General features: G+C 36.9%; 2 protein-coding genes across 2 annotated transcripts; one reads left to right on the top strand and one right to left on the bottom strand.

Annotated features, from left to right (window-relative positions):
- The first annotated feature begins 251 nt into the window (after nucleotides 1–251).
- Nucleotides 252–17,498, top strand: LOC105033118 (uncharacterized). The gene is given in 4 exon segments (XM_010907781.4): nucleotides 252–590; nucleotides 10,819–11,097; nucleotides 16,198–16,408; nucleotides 16,411–17,498. Coding segments are annotated over 4 exon segments (1,623 nt in total). The 5' UTR covers nucleotides 252–347; the 3' UTR covers nucleotides 17,301–17,498.
- Nucleotides 17,499–20,065: 2,567 nt separating this feature from the next.
- LOC105033117 (oleosin 18 kDa) lies at nucleotides 20,066–20,908 on the bottom strand. Its single transcript, XM_010907780.3, has one exon. It carries the CDS (start codon nucleotides 20,838–20,840, stop codon nucleotides 20,439–20,441), a length of 402 nt encoding a protein of 133 aa, XP_010906082.1. The 5' UTR covers nucleotides 20,841–20,908; the 3' UTR covers nucleotides 20,066–20,438.
- Between the last annotated feature and the right edge of the window lie 5,688 nt (nucleotides 20,909–26,596).

Below are 26,596 nucleotides of genomic sequence, written 5' to 3'. Positions count from 1 at the left end.
GGAATTGGATGGGAAAGAACCATAGAAAATAACCAGGCCGACCCCAAGTCTCGTCTTTTAGAGCCCATCAAGACCATCACGGACGGGCGGAGCCTAGCCGAGTATTGGGTTGTTCCGGTGGTCCGGTCCAGATCGAGGTAAGCGCTTTGGGTTCGCGTCTACGAACCGGAGTCTACGTATCAACCGATCGCCTCTTCGCATATGACAAATCCGTACAGATATATAAATCGGCAGCGGGGCTCACAAGCAATGTTCATCTAATTTCTCTTCCTCCCTCTTTTACACCCGAGCGAGATCGCTTTGGAGCCCATTTCGTCGAACCCTGGGTCGAGTATTTCTGGGATTCGATGAAGTCGTCGCATTTCATGGACAAGCAGGTCACGGGGATGTCGGAAAAGTCGCAGGGCGGCGATCTCTTTGATCTGATGGATGCCCAAGAGGAGCCCCGGAACAATGGAGGCGTGATCAAGAAGGAGGAGATCCTTCCGAGTTACGACTTCCAGCCTATTCGCACCGTCGGCTCATGGCCGCCCATGAATGCCGGCCTCGATGCCGCCGATTCCAAGAAGATCGGTTCCTCCAGTCTCAGAGTATGGTCCTTCATCTATTTTGTACTTCTATCAATTGGTTAATATTGTTTGGGCATGCATACGATTACGTTCTTTGCCGTAATTAAGGAGTTTTTAAGAATTTAATGATCACCTTTTTTTGGTCTCTTAAAAAACTTCTAATTTTTCTACGTGTTTTGTGGATCCTTATATATTGTCATATTTTGTGACTTCAAAATCTAATTTTTATATGTATTTTCGTGGATTTGTTGCATATTTTGTATATTTTAGGCTCGTGTCTGTTTTGAATTTCTGTCTCTCCTGGGGAACCGGTTCTTTATCTTGATCCAGGTAAGTTGTTAGATGGATTGTTTGGTACCTTATAATTGTGAGCAAAGCATGTGAAACCATGGCGAAAGAAAGAAGAAATATCAAGGAAAAACAAAGAAAGAATAAGATCTCTTGATGCTCTGTTACCAATCTGATGTAGGACACTAGGTTTAGGGCTGCGAATGAGCAATTGTAGGACAACAGGGGTAGAAGTTTATCAGGATGCGGAAAGTTTTAGGTGCTTTCTGTCATGGACAGGGAAACAGGGCAGATCTAAATTGGATCCTTAATTTAAGTGGGAAAGGGAGGTCGTACTTTAGCCCTAGATTTTCTGGGAGGTTTCAAAACATTGGCAAGAGTTTCCAGAGCTTAAAGAATGTCAAGCTAGGTGAACTTAAGTGTGAAACAGGTTCAATTAGATTAGAAGAAGTGAAAAGTAAGTGCCCACATCGGATCAGGTTTTGGTTACAGAAGAAATTTAATTCAGCTATCTGGTAATCTAGCAGTCAGGAAAAAATAACAGGAGTAATCTAATAGAACAGATTCTAATAACGTGCGGAAATTAATCTATGATGCATTTATCCAGCAAAGAACAAGAAGAGTAGCAGAATATGGAAGAAAGGAGAAGCTAGTAGACGGTTAGAAATAAGGGAAAATAAGAGAAGAAAAGAAAGAAAGAAAGGGAAGCTGTACTGGGCCTTCTCTTAGTACTCAATTATATCTCTGTTACAGTGTTTTGGACAACTAATGCAGTTCCCTTATAAATTCAAATGACTACTATTCCTTCCTATTTTGGAGTCTTAACTCCTAGGATATTGGTACTCTATTGGACTTGGCTTAGGAGAAAAAACAAAGGCTTTAGTTGGGCATCAATGTTTATGGTATTGTAGTGTGAATAGTGACCCTTTTTTTCATTTTAAAAGATCTTCCTGAATCACCCCTAAACTCAATTAGACACCAAAGATATAATACTGAATTAAAATCTGAACCATTCAAGCAGGCTTTTTATGCTCTTCTAAACCACGAATTGGAGAGATACTGTCCAAGTACACCTTCATAAATTGGTGATCATGCAATCTCAGCCCTCCTTTGCTCGGATGAGCAATCAGAAAGCCTTCTAGGGTGTTTTTTCTATCTATTCTGTCCCTTCCTTGGACCATAAAACCCTTTCTTCAACAGTGATGGCATCAGTGAGCCCCATAGCAATGGAAATAAGAGAATAGATGCTACCTAACCTGCATTAAGACTTGAATAAAAAGATGCCTACTGTGTTCTGTAGGGGTGATTGTTTGCAGTATACTGATATGGGTTAAAGAATACTATTGGAGTGAGGTTGGAGATTATCGTGTGATGCATTGAAGGGCTGGGATTGTCAACATCTTACATATTTTGTTTCGTTAGTTTGCTTAATTCTCTTTTTTTGTTATATTTTCAGGCTTAGTAAGTCTTAATGAGTCATGTTCTCAGCTTAAAACGTTTCAGAGCTTTTGGATGGTTGGGTAGGCATTTATGGGGCATAACCTAACAAAACAAGCCATTTGAGCCCTTGGATTTGTGTTATGGAGCCCTTTAGGTGGGCTGCCTATGAAGAAAAGAGGGGAGTGGAAGAGAATGGATGCTTGCTGTTTTTCCTTTTCTATTTGGGCATCTGTATATGCCCCAAGAAGAGTGCATCCATTCATCTTTTTCTTTCTCATGGTGGGGCCTGCCACCTATCAGGATTACTTAGGGACTCTAAATGTCTAGTCAGGGTCTTCTTTTGTTTAAATAGGGGATTTCAATTTATGTAATTAGTTCTTGGAGTTTAGAAAAAAAAAAAGACCCTCTATCTTATCCCTTGCATCTCAGGTGTTATATATTCTCCGCTTCTCTCTTCTGTTCAATAATCCAAGATCAAAGAATTAACTTTTACTGATCAACCCATTTTGGGGAGCCCATATACCTAGTTCATATCTTAGTCTGAGTCAAGAAGTTCTATTGGCTAGTCAATAATTTGTGGTTAAGCTTTAAATACTTGTTTTGGCTCATGAATGTGGTTTTGAAGTTTTTAGGCTTCAATAGTATGGTTTATGCATGAATCTCTTTAGAGTTAACACAAGTAGTTATTCTTTATGACCCTGTCTTTAGGAAGTCATGATGCATTAATGTGCAGGGATATGAAGAGTCATCTAGTAACTATGTAAAAGCATGTTTTAGGGAAATAAGTGCTACGGAGAACTGATGAAATTTGAGTTGGTGTTTGTTTGACTCTAGTAGTGGATTCCACTCAGAATTCTTCTACTTTCTTATCCTCTATCTCAATCTCTTCTTCCTTTTGGAGTTTAAGACCTCTTTGTACCCACATCTATTTTCCTCTTCCTTACCATTCTTCCCACTTTTTACTCCTTTCACTGTTTACATGCTTTAATATGCTGGAAGTTTACTTCATAGGTGCTGCCTGACATTAGCTAATTAATTAGATCTTAAAGACTTAAATTCTTGGCTCAAAATCTAAGTTATTTTTTGCATACACTTTGTCATAGAACTATTGTTCAATAATTTTGTGATTCATGTGAGATTTCAATCATTTGGTGCATGGTATTTCGTATCGGCCTGAACCGGCTGGTACACTCTGTATCGTACCGGCGGAAAATCGATTTGGTTTAGGCCAATTTTTCGAAAAATGGCTTGAAACGGACCGAATTGGTTGGTTTGGTATCGGCCTGAACCATTCGATACTGGTGGTTTTGTTCGGTACGGTATCGGTTCAGTCCGGTTTGGCTTGATTTTTTTTTTTTTTTTGCCGTTAGGTGGAATTTTTTTTATTTTTCTATTGTCGATACGGTCCGATACGGTACAGTATGGTATTGATACATACCATACCGTACCGGCCGGCAATTGGCATGGGGTCTGGTATCGATCCGCGAACCTTGATTTGGTGCATGCTGGAATTTCAAAATAGCAACAAGATCTTTCCCTTTGTTTTAATTGTGCTATTGTACCCTTAGAAAACTAAATCTAGATGCTTAGAAAACCAAATCCAAGTCCCCCAGCTCCTAATAAGGATTCTCAATGGAGTTTATATGCGGTGTCCAGAAATTCTCTTTAAACTCCAAAAATTCCTTTTTGAGGGCCTCCAAACCATATTTGATACAGATTTAGCTGGAAGGCTGCATTGTTTTGCTAATACAGGTGAGGATTGATTAGATGTTTATACTAATATGTGATGCAAACACTTGAATGTCCATCTGATGTGCAATGAACTCATTCACGTGATTGCAGATGATTTATTTTAGATATTAAATAGAGGAAGATGAGCATTCCCAACAAGAGCCATTACAGCCATGAGCCATCCATGCCTCTTACCTGCATCATGCTGCTGCTATCTGTCCTCTCTCCCACATGCATTACATGTGCCTAATCCTACTAGCGTGAAGGATAACTATGGACATGACAGTGTTGCTTTTGGATCAAACCTTTGGAGAATTCTCCTGATTAGGACAATAGAAAGGACCCAAATTGGGCACCATTTGTTCCTATGTGAGAGTTTCCACTTTGTGACGTGGGGAAGTTTGCTGCTATATAAAAGTTGCCTACATATTTCTCATTGCTTCAATTGAGAGACCTATTTATATATGTCAATATATGGTTAATGGTTTGGATGTTTTTGTTCATCATTACCTTAGATCTGTGTCTTACTTTGTTGCAAACTGCAATCCTAGAGGAGGTATATATTAGGTGGTAAACACCTTTTAAAAGAATTTCTAACAAGTTGTTCTTTTAACATATTGTGAAGGTACCATGAAACTATTGCATGTATATAATGTATGTTTGTTTGACAGTGCAGTTTCTCTCTCCATCTGCACATGATCATGTGGAATGTTGAGCCAATGGGTGAGCATGGTTCCCTGTTCATTGCTTGTTACGGTGTATGTCATGTGTCATTGTTCAAAGTTTGAAAAAGTGGTTGCCTGTATGCCAACAATCAAGGTACCACATAGAGCCTGACTGACATACAGCCACTTAGGTGGGCAGCTATGCGGTTCATATTTAAAAAAGAAATTTAAGAGAAATAAATTCATCATAATAGATAAAAGAATAGAAAATTTAAAAATAACTTAATAAAGATACTGAAAAGAATAAAGGAAGCTGTAAAGAAGGTGGAGGGCCAAATGTGCAGGTGTGTGGCTTGTGGCCGCTTGGCTGACACCTATGCTGCTACTTTACATGCAAAAGAGGCTTAGATCCTGTGCAGGGCAGTTGGGTGGTAGCACACAGATATGCGGCTGGACATATTACTTTTTGAAATATTGTATTGTTGTAAACAAGCACATACTCCATGAGTATAATCATCAGTTGCATACCTGCATTATAACTCATGATTAGCTGTCTAGGTGCATATCTTTTCTATCCCTTTTAAGGATCATATAACAGGCCTGCGTTCTCTAATGTTGACAGGGTTTGTGATGGAAGGAGCCCTCCATGTTATCATGGCTGATGGAAGCATTAAAAAGTCTCATCTGTACATTGATTAAATTGTGAATTCAAGCATAGGAGATTTACTGTGAAATATTTCAGTTTCTTGGTCTCCATATATTACTTTTGGTTCATTGAATATTAATTATGCATAAACTAAAGAAGTTTCCTTTTCTTGTTCAAGGCATAACACCCCTCAAAATCTTACAATCTCAATTTTGGTATATGAAACATTTGTTCTTTATCTGCATGATGATGACCTTTATATGCTTTAAATTGCATCCTATTACTTGTATCTCATAACCCAATGCCCTATTAACTGATCAATATCTTATTAAACAAGTATCAGTATGGGAGAGGGTTGATCCAATCTGGTAACCATCCAATTCAAATGCTGTTAACATATGTGTTTCATAGTAATTACATTTTATGTATAAGACATGATATACATCTATTGCTACTTTCCTCTTTTACTCTTCCCCAGCTTATTGGTCTCCCAAGTCCCACTCCCACCATCTTGGCACATATTCCTAACCCCAGAACAAATATAACTGTAACGTCTGCACCAGTCTTCCTTCTGCCCAGGCCCTTGATCATCCACTCATTTCAACCTTTTGCATGCTTATCAGACTTGTTCATGTTGCTGCATTTGGTATGGGACCCTTATCTGAAACAAACCTACACAGTCACCTTAGTGGCTTGCCATATTGTTTGATTCAGTTTGATCAGGCAATTTTCTCGACGAATTGGATCTGAATCACCTGCAGTCTAGTTGGAATCTGATCCATTTACTTTCCTGTGCTTGCATGGTGATGAACATGAGCTAACTATTTGTGTACCAATATACTAATTTCATTATACCTTGTATAGAGTAGTTTCACATTCTCCCATACTTATCAACTAATGTACTTTTTGTATGCAATTAATTTGATCTTGTTGTTTTCCTTTAATGTGAAAATTTCAGGAAAAAAAATGCAGCCATGAGGCTTTCATGTTTGGACTCCTTTTTTGAGGATTTACCCTTGTATATTTATGAGTTTTTGCATATGCAAAACTTGTATTAGGGCATTAGTTCAGAAATGTAGGAGATCCTCTGATGTTCTGCAAAGCTGTCAAAACAGAATGAATATATAACCATAGTGGTGATGTTGGCTGAGTTCTGGGCCCTTAGTTTTCAATACATATCTTGCGTATGGATGCATGTTCTTATTTTAACTCCCATGTCATTTTTGATATTTTATTGGTTACAGTTTAATTCTGATTTGTCTTATAAAATTTGATTCTGGTGTGTCATCTTTGATAGAATTCAATTGGTTGAATGGATTATCGCATGAATTAAGATCTTGTATTTAAGGATTGTTGTTATTTGTTCTTTTTAGCATTCAGTGTTCACATGCTTTTTGGAACAATATCTGAGGATGAAACGAATATGTTCATTGATGTGTTAAAGCTTCAATGTCACCATAAATGGAATGATATTAGGATTGAAGTCTTCTCCTAGCAATGTATAATAGTAATGATTTTTCCTATTGAGATTGTTATTGATAGGTCAAGATTCATTGATATCTGTTCCTAAATATAAGTTAATTCATGTGCATAGTGAAAGAAATTACTTTGTGCAAACCCTATGCAAGAGGTCTATTTATGAAATCAACATAACAGTTGGAGTGCAAGGAATCTATCATGGGGCAGTATAAAGTGCTGGAGTTGGTTGTGGCATTAGAAGACATCTATCAGATAAATCTGTTCCATGATGTTATTGCTTTCCATACTTCCATAGCTCCTAACTTCAATCTATTTGTCATTATGTTAGTTATATGAAGTGGTTGTGGATCTTCTCTGAAATGAGGTTATCACTCATGAGATCGCATTGGCTGATAAATATTGGCACAAAAAGAGGAAAAAAATGAGGAAAAGAAAACAGTTAACAGTGGTTCTCCAAACAGCACCTTATGATGGGTGATGCACCTTGTTCTTCCTGATTTTAAAAAGAAATCAGAAAGAGCAGGCATCGAAACAGCACCATATGATGGTTGACCTTGTTCTTCTGGTTCTTTAGGTCTGATTTTGGGGTAAAATGTTAAGGTCACTACTCAAGCCTCTTGAGTATAGAAATGTCTAGATCATGTGTTGGTGCATTAACTGCTCCAGTAACACAACCATAGCTACATGCATAAAGGGAAGTTCATGAATCTCATCTTGCCTTATGAGGTTATTGAATATCTGATCACACCATTATAATTATTGATGATCGCAGCCTTATTCATATAGAGCAATTAAACAAATAATGTTGGCTTATAATGGTATTGGGATGGCAAACAAAATTTTTAAGGGATTTTGACATGTTAGTCCCTTACTTTGATTCTACTTTCAGAACAGTTCTCTCTCTCTCTCTCTATGTGTGTGTGTGTGTGTGTGTGTGTGTGTGTGAAAAGACATGTATCACTTTATGGTAATTTGGTCAAAATAGCCCCTGTTGTGATACGATTCCTATTCTAAATCGGAAACCCATGTCACCACTAGTAAATCCCCACTGTCCCCATAAGTTGTTGTTTAGACCGATGATGTGAGCAAGACTTGATACTCTAGCATGGTAGTTTGTTGATGTTTCGGAAGCTCGCCTTTGACGTTCTTGTGTTCACTTGGACTGAAGCACATCAGAAGTCCAACAAATTCCTCCCAAGTGGGTTCTCAATTGCATGACTCAAACCAATCATACCATCAGATGGCATCTCTTTGAGGCTGGTTGAGGCGATCTCAACTTCTCATTCTGCCAGAGTATGATGGAAGTGAAAAAATTTCTTGGCTCATGAAATTCATCTAGTTGGAAATTCCGCTGTCAAGCAAGGATAATATTGATTTCCGTGAAATCCAACTCCTTGTTCATTGCGGTTAATTGGATGAGCATCATGATCATTGCTACCATTATGATCACACCAATCACCATGATTTTTATTGTTAACCTATCCCAATAATAGATCAATTTGTCTATTATTTGTGGTGCCGCTTATTGCTGCAATTTGTTGAGCAAGGTCTCCAATTGACCTGGGGACAACTTCTCTCAACTTCGCAATCTGCCGATCAGTTGAAATAATTTGCACCTCAAGTTGATTATCAAGTGGAGACACATCCTGTAAAGCCATGATGTAATTTGAGATCGGTGATGCCAAGCTTCTCCCTTTGCTTGCATGTTAGGGTCATGCACAGGATTTGATGCCCTTATACCAATATGATAGGAGCCCGATTTCTGTCAATGGGAGAAGAGAAAGATGGAGAGATGCTCAATCACTTCAGGAGGATCAAAACATCCAAAAGCCTATGGGCAATTTTATTGAATCAATGCTTCAATCCCTAGGCCATAGGGCTTACATATTTCTAACCTAAAACAAGAAAAGAACTAATCCTACAACAATTGCAAAATAAGGAAAAATAACTAGGAACTGGGAAAATAAAAATTTAAGAAAAATAAGGATGGTGGGGACCTATCACTGGTGGCATGGGCTTCCTTCTCAGAATAGGAACCATATCACGTTGTTTAACTAATAATTGATTAGGTTGATTGGCATCTATAATGATGATTTATTTTTTCTGTTGTTAGAACGCAAACTATGTAAATAGATGGCTTACTCTCCTCTCTCCTTTTTTGTAAAGAGTTTGTGTTTTGATAATAGAAAAATATAGGTGATTATCAGTCTTAAACATATGGCAACCATCCAGATCAGTCATGAGTTGAACAATAGGGACTATTTTGTCTGAATAACAAAAGTCAAGTGCTACATGTCATTTTGGGATTGGGCTGGAAAGGGGATTAACATGTTGAGATCCAGATTATTAATTAGAAAAATGAAACTTGTTTGCAAGATTGAATAATGCATGCCTAGGAATAACCAGCGACATAAGTTTTGTTTCTTCAGAAACTAACCTAGGTGAAGCTGATATATCCAGTCAAAGTCTTTTTCAAGTGCCTTTGCTGGTGTGCAACCCACTAAAATGAAATAAAACTAGAAATGGTAAAACTATGGTTAAGATCATATGTTTCTTCCGCATGTCAACCATCCATTACCCTCCAAAATGTGTTTCAGATAGTGTTCAGAATACAACCAAATCCATTACGCACTTGAGGAGAGTTGAATATAGTGATATACACGTGTTGGGACTCAAGAATCCAAGTATGACATTTTATACCTATGGTAATCAATAGGGCTGATAATGCACTGGTTGGCCTTGTGCTTAGGCCTGGCCTAATGTAACTGAGGGAGCATGGATCTGGCTTGAAGTAGCACAACATGACAAGCCAAGCCCCGGTGGTCCTGGTTATGAAGGTCTAGACATCACAGACCATTCTGTGGTTTCTTTTCCCCTTTTCTTGTGTGTGTATGCGTATGTGTGTGTGTGTGTGTGTGTTGGGAAGGAGGGAGAGGAGATGGCTAAAAGAGATAAGGGCAAGGGTAAGGAGGGAGGGGAGATGGCTGAAGGAGATAAGGCAGGGCAAGGGATATAGGAGGGAGGGGAGATGGCTGAAGGAGATAAGGCAGGGGTATATGAGGAGAAGGTGGTGGAAGAGAGATGCACTCGAAAATGAGAAGAGGAGAGGTGGTTGTTGGGTACGATTAGGCATGGTCAGCTATTGACAGGTGAGGTGGAGGTGGCAGTGGAAAGGGGAGGAGAGTGTCAAATTGGGAGAAATATGTGAAAAGTTAAGGTTAGAATGGGTTTTATATTCGAGGTTAATCTTGGGTGCCCATGATAAAATAAACCAACGGATCTTTCAAGCTTTCAGTAATTTTATATGTTATTAAGTTTCAGCCTTGCTATGGTCCTGAACTTGGCTTGAAGCTTTTCTTTTTTTTGCTAGAATAGCCTAGTTGACGGATGACATGACTTGAGCCTATTCTTCACCAGTTGGCACAGTATGGTACTGTACCTTATTGTGCTATTTTGCTTGCCAAGAGACCATTAAATAAATATTAGTTTCCGGCTTTGCTGATGGGCAAATCGAGCATTCACAATACAGGAGCACAGGCCACCATATCATGGCTGTATTTGGCCAGTAAAGAACAGACTGATAAGACATAGTAGCTCAATTCCTTTTGATATTAACTGTGGTAGTATTTAATGCATGCTGGTGGTGATGTAGTTCTGAGCGATAATCCTAACTCCAACAATAGTTTTGAAACAAAAAATAACTAAATAGTTGGTGATGCAGGGGCATATGATGCAGGCAGCATGTGATCATGTTGTCCTGTATGCAAATGCTTGTGAATGGATGCTTCTGTATACAAGAAGACTGAGACATATGCTAACTTAGTCAAATAACATAATTAGTCCTTGTAGGTGTGCTGTTTTATGTGAGCAAATGTTTAGATCTATAATGGTGAATCCATTGTTGCATGGTATGGTAGATATCTATATTTCAGTCTTGTTGAGTTCTTTGCTTAATCTACAGAATATCCTCTTACATCTCTTTGTTTTGTCATTCATGCAGTATTCTGGTATTCTCGAACCCCATGAAACAGCAAAAGTCAGTCATGACAAACAAAGAGATGCATATGATGTGGCTACAGTGGCTGAGATCGATTGTATAGTGAAGAAATATGCTGATAATCTGCTACATGCTTTGGAAGGTGTTGGTTCAAGGTTATCCCAGCTGGAGAGTAGAACTCGTTACCTTGAAGGCTGTGTTGATGAATTGAAGGTTTCTGTTGGGAATAATCATGGAAGCACTGATGGGAAGTTAAGACAACTGGAGAATATTTTAAGGGAGGTATGTGTTCTCTAGACTTTTGCTTAAAAACTAAAATAGTTTGGTTTTTACTGTGGTTTAACTTGGGCACCTTATGCTACTTAGGGGTGCAATCGAGTCAAGCCAAGTTGAATAGTTGGAGGCTCGAGCACGGCTCGATTCAAAATACTCGAGCTTGAAACTCGACTTGAGATCGATTGAACCTTTATATTCAAGCTTTCAATTCAATCCAAAAAAACAAAGCAATACTCGAGATTGGCTCGACTCACCTTGAATATCAACTAGACCATAGTTGAGCTCTAATTTGAGTATTGGTCATAATTAAAAAATGTAGTTAAAAGTTAGGAGTTAGGTCAGTTTAAAAAAATATATAAATATTACATTTTAAATATTAAATTAATAATATTATTATAAATAAAATATAATATTATTAAAAATATGTATACTCAACTATGCTCGCAAGCCTTCAAGCCAAGTATTTTACCACTCAAGCTTCACTTGAAAAATTGTTCGAGCTACTCAATCTCGGTAATAGTTGAGTCAAGTCGAGCTCAGACCTGAGTCGAGATCGCGAGCTGCTAGGCTGATTTGCACCACTAATGCTACCACTGTTTCTTGGGTTTTATTAATTTCCTAGCTACAAAGTTAGCAGTTAGGATTACTTCCTTTGTTTGGATAAAGAGTTGTATTTGCAAACGAACCTTCATTATATGCTTGCCTTCAAGATTTTCTAAACCTTCTTGGTTTAGAAAGCCAATTTAAAGAACTTCTAGCACAAAAACTTCTTTGCTTTGTTCTCTCCATTTCTTGAAGGCTTTGAAGTTTCATGGCCAGCTTTTAGCATAATAACTGAATCTTAGAGGGTTCCAACAGGTTTGAGTTGGTAGTCACTGGGTGTTGGGTGCCGGTGACCTTGGTTCGATCCTGCCTTCACCCTCATTTTGGTCTGGAATTCTCTTGTCCTTTTAAAAAAAAAAATAAAAAACAGTTCTGCTTAATGATGCAAAGCCTCCCTCATTTTGGTCTGTCACTGTGGCATCTGTGCTTGGACTGCATAATTATTTCGGTTCCTTACATTTATGCTATTATTTGGCACATGCAATTCCCATGACTTGTGAAGGGAAAAAATATTAAAGTGAGAATTAAGTCAGCATGTGACCACTATTCATTTCTCTCTCATTTTTCTTGGGGTCCTTAAAACTGTTTGTTTTCCTTGCTTAGATTTCCATATTTCTCTCTCTCTCTTTCTTTCTGATTGCAAAGAAACAGGCAGCCTTTTCTTTTTCTAAAAAAAAAAATCTCTATTCTAGTTACATTTGGGCTGTAATAGGACCCTTACAATATAAGAAAATTCTGGCTCCAAAAAAATTACAAAAATGAAGGGAGAGTGTGATCAAAAGGCTCTCCCATGAAATATAGTAAGATGATCTATTCTGGTGCAAGGTAAAAGCAGGATGATAACATTTTTCTAAGCATTTCAGTGAGCATCCCAGTTAAATAAGAGTTTGGCAGGAAAAGGTAAACTATGATGTGTGCAAGAATATCTTGATTGGCTCAAGATATAAATGCTCTGACTGCTATATGCATTGCTCCTATCTATATTGTTGAATCAGATATTAATTGGTAAATTGTTAACCATTACGACAACAAATTGTAGCTAACAAGATTGAAAGAAATTAGCCTCAAGGCTGGCTTTAATCTGCTATTGTTAAGCCGGTTGTTTGACCGCCTTGTTTTTTAATGATTTCATTCGTGTCCTTCTAAGACAAACTGGTATATGGTTTCTTATATTAGACCAGAGCTAAAAAATTATCTTCTCCTATTAAAGCTGCTTATAATGATTATTGAATACTTTGGCAATGGTTCGATAGATTTAGCTGACAAAGCTCAGCTGTTTAATTTTTTTCAAATCCATCCTCATATTATATTTTGAAATTCACAAGAAAAGCTGTTTTTATACTTAATTTTCTGTATCTTTGTTCTCCTCCCATATTTCTTGGGAAAAATCATTTACCAAAAGCATGATTCTTTTTTCCTGTAAATTGAATAGTAAAAAAAATTGAAGTTTTAATACTTCCATAGATAGCTGTTAAATGTCCAAAATTCTTCCATTGTTTAACTATAAAATTTGAATTCACTTTACCTTTGTAGTAATTACTACTTTCTTGAAAGTGAGTGTTATTTCGTCTGAAACTCTGATAAAGTCATTGGCAATTTGCCTACCTTGGTTTATCCCTATGATTTTTTCTTGTTCCAGTCAGTGCCGTTCTTTTTTTTTCTTTCTTCCCAAAAGTAACTGAGAGTTGGTTTGACTTGTAACAATTCAATAAATGTCATTATTGGGTGACAAGCTCAAATATTTTCACCATTTGCAGCTATAGAAATCTGGATCCTTTTTTTGCCCCACAAGTTCTGTACATTTAGGATGCCAATTTTCTTTCAGACCTTCACATTTTCCCTTTTATTTCTCCCATTTTCAATGCCTAAATTTTTGACTTTCTAAATGGCACAATTCAAGTCTTAAAGCTTGACATGACATTACTATTTGTTCCTATCATCTATTAATCATCTAATGGAACCACCATTCCTGGTCCATTCTTCGACTTGCATACAAAGTACCCTTTTGTAGAAATTAAAAAGGATCTTTACTGAGTTTTCTATCATGTGGTTGCAAATCTACATAAGTTAATCGCTCAAAACTGCATGAGTCAAAATTAAAAGATGAGTAAAAAAAACCAAAAGGAGGAAAAGTTCATGAAAGATATTGCACAGATGAAAATTAGATAAAAATATGAGAAAACCCAGGTGAGTCCTATTATGCGCAATACTACCTGTCCATGTTGTAATGATGTTACATGGTGTAAACTCTATCCATTGTTTCAATTAACTCATCATGTTTATGCTGAATGAATAGATATTTTTAAGTAAACAACAATTTACTAGTAAATGATATATCAGCAACTAACATTAACTATAAAATTTAGGCCTTGTACTGTCCATATTGCTTGAAATCCAAGTATTTATCTTGGATACATGTACAGCCTGAAGTTGTTTCACAATAAGAGTAGAAAGTGACCACATTGATTGGCAGATGAAGAAAAATTGAAGGGTGAGTTATATATCTCTAGTATTCTAAGTTCTATTGTAAGAGGAGGTGAAGTGACCGGGCAATCCAACAAGATGCAGAATGTGACACTATCTTGCTTCTGGATGAGGTTTCTTGTACAGAAATTTCTTGTAGTTGAAAGTGTGTACTGTAAACATCTTTTGGATTAATGGGAACTTCATGGTGTGCATCTTCGGAAACCACAACATTTTACTGTTGTATCCTTAAGTTGAAAACTGATACAACTTGCGGTCTAGTGATCCATCAATTGGGGGATGTCTCATATACCTTTATAGTGTACAAGAGGTGTAATATGGTTATCTTAACCATAGATTAGACATATCAAAGCAATAGGTATGCAAGGCAACTAAAAGATACAAATCAGTTGTGCGCATGTTTCATGCTTACTCTTTTCAGTTAGTTTCTTTTCTTTTTTCAGAGACTTTTTCTGTTTATGCACTCCGACTTGGATTTTCTTTAAAAAGATACAACTTCAGTGTACTGATTGGAGTACCCATGGATGTTGGAATATTGATACTAGTAGTTCCCTTTCCCACATTTATCTCTTTACCAGTGCTTATCTATTTTTTAACTATATTTTCCAATTTAAACGATTCTCGTTAAAGAACTGTCGAAGACAAAATGAAACACCAAAATTTTTGGCCTAAGACTGGACTAAAATGTACTGAACATTGAGACAGCCAATGGTTGGTAAGGTCCAGCAATTGGGTCATTAAGTGGGGAGATTATGCTCCATCATGGAATCATGATTGAGTTGCTTATTATGTGGTACAAATGGTAGAAGATAGCCGTCTCATGAATGTTTGAAGAGATATAACTATCCACCTTAGATTTATTAATATAGGTTTCTAAAATATGCAGGTTCTTCCCTTTAACTCTAGGCCTCAATTGATGACCACTTTTTAATCATAGAGATGTACATATACATAATTCCATAGCCTTTGCATTATATAAACGATGGAGATTTCCATAGGAGATATCAGGATTTGGTTGCCTGTTGAAACCTTAAGTTGTAAAAAAAGAGGTTTGCTGGATTAAAAGATTTTTTTGGATTAACCCAGTTGATACACTTCATTCCTTTTGTTGAGTTGGATTTCTCAAGCATATGTTCTTGCATTTTCTTTCTTCTACTTTTCCTCAACCCTATTTCTTTTCCTTGTTCTTGTTGATCAATCTGGATTTTTTTCACTGTTTTGATAGAAACCTAGTCTATATACTGTTGCTACGACCTCCAACTGCCCACAGGTATAAACGACATGAACCTGAATATCCTTGCATTTTGGAAGCCATATTTTCGTGTTGTACTAATCAGACATCATATTTATTGTTTATATCTGTTATCCATCAACATGGGGACAATAAAACCTTCAATCTGCAAATCTCAAACTCAGTGCTTTTTAGGCCTCTAAACCTAACAAACTACTGAGGAGTCACCTGAAAGTGAAAAAAAAAAAAAAAAGCCACTAGTATTAGCAGATCATGAGGATTAAGATGGCATAACCTTCTTTTCTTCTGTAGTTTGTAAAGGGGATACTGTTATTCATGGAAAAAAAATAAAGAATAAGAAGAGGAGTTGGTAGTTGAAATGATATGTAAAGATCAAATTTTCTGATGAGGTTACTGGAGATGTAACATAAGACTCCTCTGATGGTAGATGTTAGAGATCCAAGTATTGCCTGCCAAAACATTCTCCATGCATATGAAGATCCTTTCCAAAATGAGGATCTCAGCCACACTATCATCTTGGTTTTTATCGGGCAGAAAAGGTTATCTGAAAGGCAGTCACAGATCAACATGTGCCAATCCTCACCCCCTTCCGTCCTTTTTTTTTCTTTATTTTTTTTCCTGAGATGTGATGTGTTACCATATATAAGATTTGTTATGTAAGTCACCTTGTTTGTTCCCTCTCCATGTTCTTTCTAATTCATGCATGGGTATTTGAAAGCTTGCATCTGAATCATATTTAACCCAAATTTGAAATTTATTCAATGCAGGTCCAAACTGGTGTGCAGGTTTTGCGTGATAAACAAGATATTGCAGAGGCTCAGCTACAACTTGCCAAGTTACAAGCTTCCAAGAGGGAACAGTCACCTGAACAAACTAGCACTGGACAACCAGACTATCAGCAACAAGTCGCTCCACCTCCACAGCCTGTCCAACAACCACTTCAAACCCCAGCTGCTCCACCTCAACCTTCTCCACATCCTTCTCCCTTGTTTCTCATGCTCCTTTACCTCCACAACAACAAAATCCATCTCCTGTTGTCCCTTATCCTTCACAATTATCTCAGCCCCACATGCCTACTATACATTCTCTAGCTCAAGAACCCTGCCTGCCCCCACCAGTTCAGTCAGTGGATACTACACATCAGCAGTACCAGATGCCTGTACAGCAACCACAGCCGCCACCACCACCACCACCACCACCACAATACCAATCAGTACCTCAGCTACAGCAGCCATACTCTCAACCAATCCAGACACCCCAAGCTCCAAATCCTCCTCAGCTTCAACCTCCATTGACCCATCCCCCCGAGGAGCCATCACCATATATGCCACAATCTCAAAGCTACCCTCATAGCATCCGTCAACCTGCCCCTCTGACTCAGGCACCAACCAGGGCCCCTCCTACTCAACAATTTTATGGGCCAAACAGTAGCATGTATGAACCCTCAGCAATCAGGCCGAGCCCGATGCATATACCCTATTCTGCTGGCTATGGTGCACCTAGTGGTCCTAGTTTGTCTGAACCATATTCTTACAGTGGATCACCATCCCACTATAGCGGTACTACCATGAAACCATCTCCCTTTTCTTCTGCTCCCTCATCAGGTGGAAGCAACTACCAGCGCCTCCCAACAGCTAAAGTATTGCCTCAAGCACTGCCAACCGAATCAAGTTCCAGCGAGAGCACTGGGAGAGTGCCAATTGATGATGTTGTAGACAAGGTTGTGACAATGGGGTTTTCTAGAGATCAGGTTCGAGCAACTGTGCGGAAACTTACAGAGAATGGACAGTCAGTGGATCTAAATGTTGTGCTTGATAAGCTTATGAATGATGGTGAGATCCAGCCACAGAAGGGTTGGTTTGGACGGTGAGTCTGTGATTATTTATGTTATTTCTTTGTAAATAATAATTGTCGTACTGTATATGAACCTTCTCAGTTTGAGTATTAGTGGAGTGTCTGCTATGGGGAACCTGGATTCCTATTGGAGGGGTGTATGCAGGGTTCTAATGTTTAAAAGTACCTGTCGTTTAACTGAAACAATAACAAGAGGTGTTTTTTTATTGTTCAATTCACTCCTATCTTTTCAGATTTATGCTCCTCTTCCATATGCAGATACTCTTACTGACTATTTATGTTTGCAGATATAGTCTACATATGCAGCACATACTTCCCTTGGGTATTTTGTTATCTTGTGTTTAAATATCTAGTTTTTATTTGTATATGTGTGTATATAGACACATATTTCCCTTCAAGATTTTGTTGTGTTGTGTTTAAATATTTAATTTTTATCACTAGATTGTTATAATAGTTTCGGTAATTTTCTATACTTTAAGGTTCTCATTCCTTAGAGCTTCAACTCTTGCTATACCAAATGATGAATCTCACAATTTAGGGTAATTGAAGAGGCACTAATTTGGATTTTTTTTTTAGGTTTGGTGCGGGAAGGGGGTGGTGGGGGTGGTTGTGGGGGATGTGGGTAGGGAGAATTTTGTTAGAGTTCAAACCGTTTCAGACCATAGACACAATTTTGATATTTGGGAAACCTGAAATCTGAAAACAGATGAAAAAATCACCAAATGTCCAATCACAATTAGAAGATAATGGTTTAAAATATTTTGAGTGTATGTATGTATTTGTACACCTATTCATATAAAAGCAATCGCCGGATAGATGCAAATGAGAACCAATAACAAAAACAAGATCAACACTAACCTATGGCCTTATTAACGAAAGGTATTTGTAAATAATTCATCAACAGTTGAACTATCATTTATAAACTTAATAACTTGAGAATGATTTGGAGAATCAGTAAGCTAAAGAGAACAATTCAATAACTCAAATGATATCGGTACTAAGTTCAAGACTTCCACCTCTCTCTTCGTCAATGTTGGGGTGATGGCTTCATTATTGAACGCGTCTTCGTATGAGAATCCTCTGTGGAACTGTCGATGGTGCAAACTGTCGCATCTTGAAATATTTATAAAATATAAAATTTTTTGTGTATCACAGATGTTATAGAAAATTCGATGTGGAGTATATCATCTTGTCTGATTGGTCCATATAGTTACCGCTTCTCAACGCGCATTTGATGCTAGCAGATCGATTTTTTTGTTTAAAAATTTTATACGACGAAAATATTTTTTTAAAAAATTATGATATTTTTTTATAAAAATTATGATATCTCAGAAAATGCTAAACTGAAGCAGGATGTCATAATTTTTGTGAAGACGTGTCATAATTTTTAAAAAAGAATGTCATAATACTATATGGAAAAAAAAAGATAATGAATATATGCGGAAATAATATTATGACATCCTTTTTGAAAATTATGATATCCTTTCACAAAAATTATGACATCTCATTTCAGTTTAGCATTTTCTGTAAGAAGTGTCATAATTTTTTTTATAAGAGATGTCATAATTTTTGTGAAGAAGTATCATAATTTTTAAGAAATATCATAATTTTTAAAAAAAATATTTTCATCGTATAAAATTTTTAAATGAAAAAATCGATTGATTGACATTAAATACGTGTTGAAAAGTGATGGCTATGTGGACAAATCGGATAAGATGGTATATTTCATGTTGAATTTTCTACATCATTTACTATGCATAAAAAAATTTTATTATAAAATTTCATATCGTTAATGCTTGCGCTGTGTGCGAAAAATTTTCATTTTTAACAGTTTTGTTTATTTCATTGTCATGTTGTACAACTCGGACGGCAGCACCTTTGAGACCTGACCCTTGGCATGTCACATAATGAGATCAGCTCAAACCACTACAAAACTATTCACGAATCCATCGAAACGGTTGTTTAGGATTTAGGCAGCCACATCGACGAGAATTGGTAGATTTTTACCAGTCATTTAAGGATTCATGAATAACCGGATAAGGATACATCAAAGGGAAAAGCACACTGAACTTCTAAGCGCCGCGAACTTTCTAAAATGCCGACTCTACTCTTGAGTCCATTCTTCCAATGAATATCTATCAAGATTATTTAGTAGATTAGATTTCTGATGAGGAAAAAAATGAGATTGATAACTTTTAATAATACATGTTTTACTTCAAAAAAATTATATACCTTAATTTTGATTGAATAATGTTGGTTATTAAAGAGTATTATTTGGATTCCAAGAAATCCCAGTATATTTTACCCAAAAAAAAAAAAAATAAATAAATCCCAGCATACATGATCACCAAACTAGATATTCAAATCCAAATCTAATCATGACAAATCCCAAATTCAATCACAAGCACTTGTGCTCCGTTGTTCGCAGTCCAGCATAAACCATATAAACCATGAATCGAATACGATCTAATACCATTCATAGTAATCCAGAACCTTCCTCATAAAAACATTCAAGATCTTCACCAGACATGCCCCAAAACAGTTTTTTTTCAGTATGAAGGAATCTTGGATCTTCCTCTGCACAGATTTCAAAATACGATATATATTTCATGATGATGAATAGAAGAAAGAGATTTCAAAATACAATATTTATTTCATGATGATGAATAAAAGAAAGAGATTGGAGTGCTTTCAAAGAACGCAATCCAACCATATCAGGAATGCTTTGTAAGCTGTGCAAAACGATCAGCGAGAAAGGTGCAACCCAAACCCAACAAAACATCAGAAGGCCAAATTAGACAGAATTTAGGTGTGCAAGGATTTATCTCCACCACAAGGAAGGTACTACTACGAGACATATTTGATGAACGCCTCGAACACTTATTGGCAGCAGTACAATTACCATTCATATGTACAACGAAGCATGAAGGCTATGAGAAGAAGAAAACCGCGCGTATTAAACCCCTCACAACGAAGCAAGACCCACACATAACCCAACCCTACACAAGAACTACCACCACGACACTACACCAACTCGATCGACATATTTATTTATCCCCTCCAAATGAAAGGTGCAGAATTTTTTTTCCTTTTTCCTTTTTTGTTTGCTTTTTTGTTTTTTTTTTTTTTTCATGTCCTGCATGCCCTGCGTCCCCTAGGTGGCTTCCTTGGTCCGCTGCCCGACGTGCCCCCCCGCCTCCGTCATCCGCTGCCGCACCTGCTCCAGCTGCTCCGACGCCTTCGACGCGAGCCTCCGGGCCTCCTCCATGAAGCATGAGAGCGACGACAGCCCCGTAAGCCCGAACGCACCGGATGTCAGGAAGCCCGTCACGGCCAGACCGATGGCGATCGCCGCCGGCACCAGCACCGGGCTGAAGAGGAGAAAGAGCGGGGCGGCGACGGCGAGGCCGATAACGCTGGCCGTCAGCGTCACGCCGGAGAGGATGAGGAGGAGTCCGCCGATGGGGAAGAGGGCGACCACGGCAAGAACCTGGGACTTGGATGGGCCCTTCTCGGGGAGGAAGCCCTTCAGGCCTTCGGGGCGGCTCTCCGCCATGTCACCCAGCGGAGGCTGTGGAGGAGGAGATGAAGGGCTGAAGGAGGTGGAGAATGGAGAGAAAGAGAGAGGGGTGAGGGGTGGCATTTAAGTCAGGCAAGGGTTTGACACGTGTGAAGAGGATGACACGTGTTAGAGAGAGGTCTTGGACGTGTTGCTGCTAGCTCGGCGATTGGGACGACCTTGTAAGCTGCCACCTTTACGCTGCCGTTCGGTGGGCGACGCCTGTGGGCTTTGCTTGGCCTGCTACTTTGGGGTTTACCCTTCTGGATGGCTTGGCCTGAATTGCACGGCTTTGGGTTCTATTTTTCATTATTGATGTTTTTAATTAACACGAACTTTTAAAGTAACAACTAATATAAGCCTATAATTGTAATACGTACAGATAACGAACTCTATAATTAAGAGTTCAACTAAGCCAAAAAGTGTGATATGATCATAACATATGTAGCTTTTTTTTTTTTTTTGATAGGAAAAACAGCAATGCTTTATTAAAAGATTTAATCATAAAAAACATCTTGAACTATTTAGAAATTTTCAATTTTATTTTGAACTTCTGATACAGTCAAATCATCAAACTTAAAAAATTCTAAATCAAACCCTAACTATGGACTCTGTTTGGCTTTCATTACGAAATAGTCACGTGAAGTCATATGACATGTTTATATAGCAAAAAGGACTTATGTGAGAAAAGGGGCTTATGTAGACATGAATTTCTTTCTATTAATATTTTTTTTAATATTTTTTTTCATTTAGGATGCCTCTTTCTGATGATTGAATATCGATGATCCTTGTGGAGTGTTGGTTTGTTAGTCAACAAGTAGCAGCGTTGTGATCGGTCCTCCATTTATGTGAAGAAGGTAATTTCTCATCTTATATTAGGATTTTCACTTATTAGGATTTCACTTGTTAGGGTTTAACTTAGATTTATTTCATAACCTATAATTCTTTCAAATTCTTGATGCCATCTATTCTTACTCTCCCATCTATCTTTCTCTCACTGATATGCAGCCCATACTAGTGGCAAATAGAGTTGATCAATAATCACCGATGGAAAGAACGGATGGATTAAGGAAAGTGAAACCCTACCCACAAGAAAGAACAAAAGATAAGGTAAGAAAATTACCTTTATTGTGAAAATGGAGGACTAGTCACTGCCTTCTTGCTGACCGACAAACCATCACTCTCACAAGCTTTGTCGATATTGAGTCATCAAAATGGAAAAAATAATCGAATTATTCAACTAAGACAAAGAAGGAAAAAGAGGGAATATTTTGTCCACATCAGGCCCTTCTACCACATACCTCCATCTCATGATCTCACACGATAACCATTCGGTAATGGCAGTCAGATAGAATCTATAGTTGGGATCTGAATTGAAATTTTTTGAAAGTTTGATGATATGATTGAATCAAATTGAAGCTCAAGATGAAATTAAAAATCTTCAAATAGTTTAAGATTTTTTTTATAATTAATTCTTATTAAAATAAGCTGAGAACATAACAGTGTAAAGATTTACAGCAGTTAAAAGAAAATTACAACTTAATGACATGCTTAGAGTTAAATAACTTAGAGTTATTTAAGAGCATAATTTGTATCTTTTGACTTATTAATGAAATAAAATTGAATTATTTTTTCATTCATATTATCTAATGTATCTATAAATAATTCAATGAATTAATAAGATAATGATATATATTCTCGAGAGTTGAGAATTTAAAGCATGTGTCATTAATGATTAATTCATAAGTTACTTCCGATCGATGGATCATCATGAAGATGATGATTGATCTGGATAGATTGATGCACGGATCATTTTTCTTTTAAGGAAGATGAGTCTCGAATCTACAATATGGAGATACTAGAGCGAGAGTGCAGATGGTTGTTAGAGAATAAGGATACCGAGCGTGATCAATACGAGTAGTCACTTGGATATCTATCTATTCATCAGTGACTTACTCAATGTTGTAGTAGTGTGAGTAGTTCTTTGATCTATGGTGCCTCTGCTATTCACAATAAGGTTGCTGTAGTTTGACCGCATAATTATTTAATTTTTTAACCATTCAGAATCTTGTGGAATATGTTAGCTATAGTAGGTTCATTGTAGAAGTGGAGTGTACATCTAAATGGAATCTATCAATCTTGGTAAATAAGAAAAAATTCTATATGGATCATGAGATTGAGTTCCAAAGACCATGGCCATGATAGTATAAATGATAGAAAGGAGTTTGCATAAGGTTTCACAAAAGAACTCAAGTCGATTGAATCTTACATATGATAGATGAGGAGTTTGATGAGTTATCTATAATTTTTATTTTATCAGAACTCATGATAGAAGAACCAAATCATACAGTAATTACATTTAGAGGTTTATATATTTAATTCTGTTGGGTTGCCACTACATACTGTTAGATGTCACTAGTGGATTGTGAGATCAATGAGAATTATTTTGATGATCAATAATTCTCAATTGGCTAAATTGAAAGTATTCCAATCTATTAAAAGAAATTTTAATGATATTATCGAAGAAGATTATAATATATCTCACTACCAGATAGAATTGAAGTCACACACAAAAAGAAATTGGTCTACAATTATATAATTAGGCTCATGTAGTCCTAATTGGGATAGGATTTATGAAATCCTATTGGGTTTTGAAATCTCATGCTAGTACATGATTAAACCCAAATCCTCTTGAGACTTGGAATCCCTATTGGATAGGAATTGTATCAAGTCAAATGCATGCAAAAGGGGCGCTAAGAGTTGAGCTCCCCATCTGATATTTGGCATGAATTAAGAACTGAGGGGCGCATGCTCCATTTGGATAAGGATGAAGGGGCGCCAAAAGTTGGCACACCCTTATCTTGTGCATGAGAAGAGAGAAAGGAGATGGGGTGCATGCCCCATCTGATTTTTGCATGAGAAAAAGGGAGGAGGCGGCATCCATTAGATAAGCATGCCAAAATAGGCAGGAGCCAAGAGTCCTTCTGAGTTAAGGCATTGAATAAGTCAAAGCCTTAAATCATTAGGAGTTCTTTGGTTCTATTTAAACCCTTAAGAGATGAGATCTCAAAACCCTAGAGAACTAGAAAGCATAGATTCAGATCTGAGGGTTGATCATAGGAGAGTGCATGCTGATTTTTCTTGAAGAAAGATCAAGTTCAAGAGGAGCATTCTAGATTGTTCCTATGGATATCTGTAGAGGCCAGACGTGTGTGCGGCTCGTCAAAAAATCTGACAAAAACATATCTACGATCCTTAAATCACGGTGAAGATTTACCCATGCTAAGATGAAGATTTGATCTTCATGGTTATATTTTTATGTCTTGATTTTAAGAATATGATAGATCTGATTTTATGAGATGTGATCTCAAAGGTACATGCTAGATTAGATATTTTCTACTGTTAAAAAATTTTTATTGATCTTACATGCGTACCCTAGTTTTTTCTACAACTGATATCAGAGCTAGGTTGAAAATCATATATTTAAGATCAAGATTAGATCTATAATTCAAATTAGATCTGAAAGTTTATTTAGATATGTAATTTGGATTAGATCTGAATTTTGATGAAATATGAAATTTAGATTAGATCTAAAATTTTTACTTTCAATTAAATCTGAAATTTAAATTAGATCTAAATTTTTTATTTTTAATTAGATCTGATTTTTTTATAATTAGATCTGAAATTTAGATTAGATCTGAAATTTTAGATCAAAAATTTTAAAATCAGAGATCTAATTGATAAATATTTGGGTTAAGCAAAGATCATTCTGATATAAGGTTGCTTTGGCATCAAAGACATTATATTGAGAGGTTGTCCTAGGATGATAAGAGATAAGACCCTTAATCAAAAATCATTTTTTGAGAAAAAAAAAGACTTACTTCAAAATAAAATCTGATTTGTTTTGATTATGAGATAATCGCATTGTATTTTTCATTGATACATGTAGTGATCACATTAAATCACTACGACCCTTCATGTAGGATTGTATTATAAATATATATTATGATGGTTGCAATCTCATAATTTATGGTCAGGAACTAAAAGCCAAGCCTAATTTAGAAGAGGTTGATTTATTGGTATCCAAAGAAAGTGCTTTGAAAGGTAGTTACTTAATTAGAACCGTTGCATTTGCACGAAGAGCCTCCCATCAATCTTCACTTATCTGATCAATTTAGTTGATCAAATTCTATTTTAGGATGCTTAGTATTAAGTTCACCATATTTGCATTGTACCATGAGTCTGATCTTGATTGACCAAGTCAGGATCTTTCAAGTAGATCCAATATAATTATGGATTTACATTAGATGTAAATAAATAATTAAAACTCAAAATGACCTAAATTAAATCTCCTCATGGATATTTAGTGGAGCGATCTTCCACTGTTGTAGATGTGCGGCTCTTCCTGATATTGATCGTTCTCGGTTGGATATAATGGTTTATTTATATTAGAAAGATGCAGCCACTCTATTAGCATAAGATGCTATGGGGTGAAGATGGAGTTAAGCCCAATAATTGTTAGATAAGGGTCTCAATAACGACTTCACTTTTGCAAAAATATATTAAAAAATATATCCCAAAATCAATCATCAGTCTGTTGATGATTGTGCTCATTCTTATAAATTGTATATGAATTTTTATTAATAAAAATTATTTGACTTTTTTATTATAAATTATCCATCTTATTTTGAACTCTTATGTTGTAATTATGGCAAAAATTTAGTGCAGGGGCAAAATGATAATTTTAAAATTTTTCAAAATTACTATTTTACAGTGAAATTATTAATTAATCTCATTAATTAATACTAATTAACTCTACACTAGGATTTAAATATGATACAACAGCATGCATTTAAATTTGAAATTCAAATTTGAATCAGTAAACCTTTTACAGTACTGTGTTCAGAACACATTACCTTTTGCGGGTAGTCGATCATCGTAATTTGATCACCATCGGGGGGCTCTGATCATCACGTCGCAGTCACATAAATATCTGACCTCTGTGGATCATCCACACGAAGCTTCCGTCTGATCAGCTCCTCACGAATGCTAGTTCGTGATTTCACCCTTTTGATGGCAGATATTGATCGAACTCCTTCGATCAATGTGTGCCGACTCCTCGGATACTCCGGATCATTTGCACGGTTGCTTGAGTAGCTGATGGATCTCTCCCTAAAATTTGGTAGACTCACGACACTCGTGGCACACCAATCTCACTTCCCAAACCCTAGGTAGAAACCCTAGGGTACACACTAGAAACCCTGCGCTCAATTTTCTTTCTTTTCTTTCTTTTTCTCTTGAAAGATTTTGGACCTTCACCTTATGCACAAACTTTCCTCATGCCCCAAAGTTTCTTTCCTAAAATTTCTACGCACGTCCCACCTTTCTCCTATTTTTAAAACAATGTCGAACGTGTCTTATCCGCGTGAGAGGATAAAGATAAGTGGTTGCACATTTGAATTCAAATCAAATTTGAATTCAAATGCAAAACCAACTCATCCCTATCCACTTGTGCGTGAGAAGAGAAGGGGCGTGAGTTGATTTGTGCATGGAGAGTTTACACGAGAAACATTTTCTCGTGTAAAATATGGGGTGCACAAGATAAGACCATGGCGCATGGATTAGTTGGTTGCTCATTCAAATTCAAACTTTCTTTTGAATTTGAATGGCCAACCAACTTATTTTTATCCAGATATTTGGCACACAAGGGTGGGCATGGGATGGCTTCTACGTGGAGAAAATTCATGAGAAGT

The sequence above is a fragment of the Elaeis guineensis genome, chromosome 13 (assembly GCF_000442705.2).
Source record: "Elaeis guineensis isolate ETL-2024a chromosome 13, EG11, whole genome shotgun sequence".
NCBI classification, from domain to species: Eukaryota; Viridiplantae; Streptophyta; class Magnoliopsida; order Arecales; family Arecaceae; genus Elaeis; species Elaeis guineensis.
Note: the sequence above shows the minus strand (reverse complement) of the source record. Positions and strands in the feature narration are given on the sequence as shown.

What these genes read in the sequence shown, in the direction of transcription:
- LOC105033117 (XM_010907780.3), bottom strand. Translation starts at nt 20,840, where the DNA reads ATGGCGGAGAGCCGCCCCGAAGGCCTGAAGGGCTTCCTCCCCGAGAAG.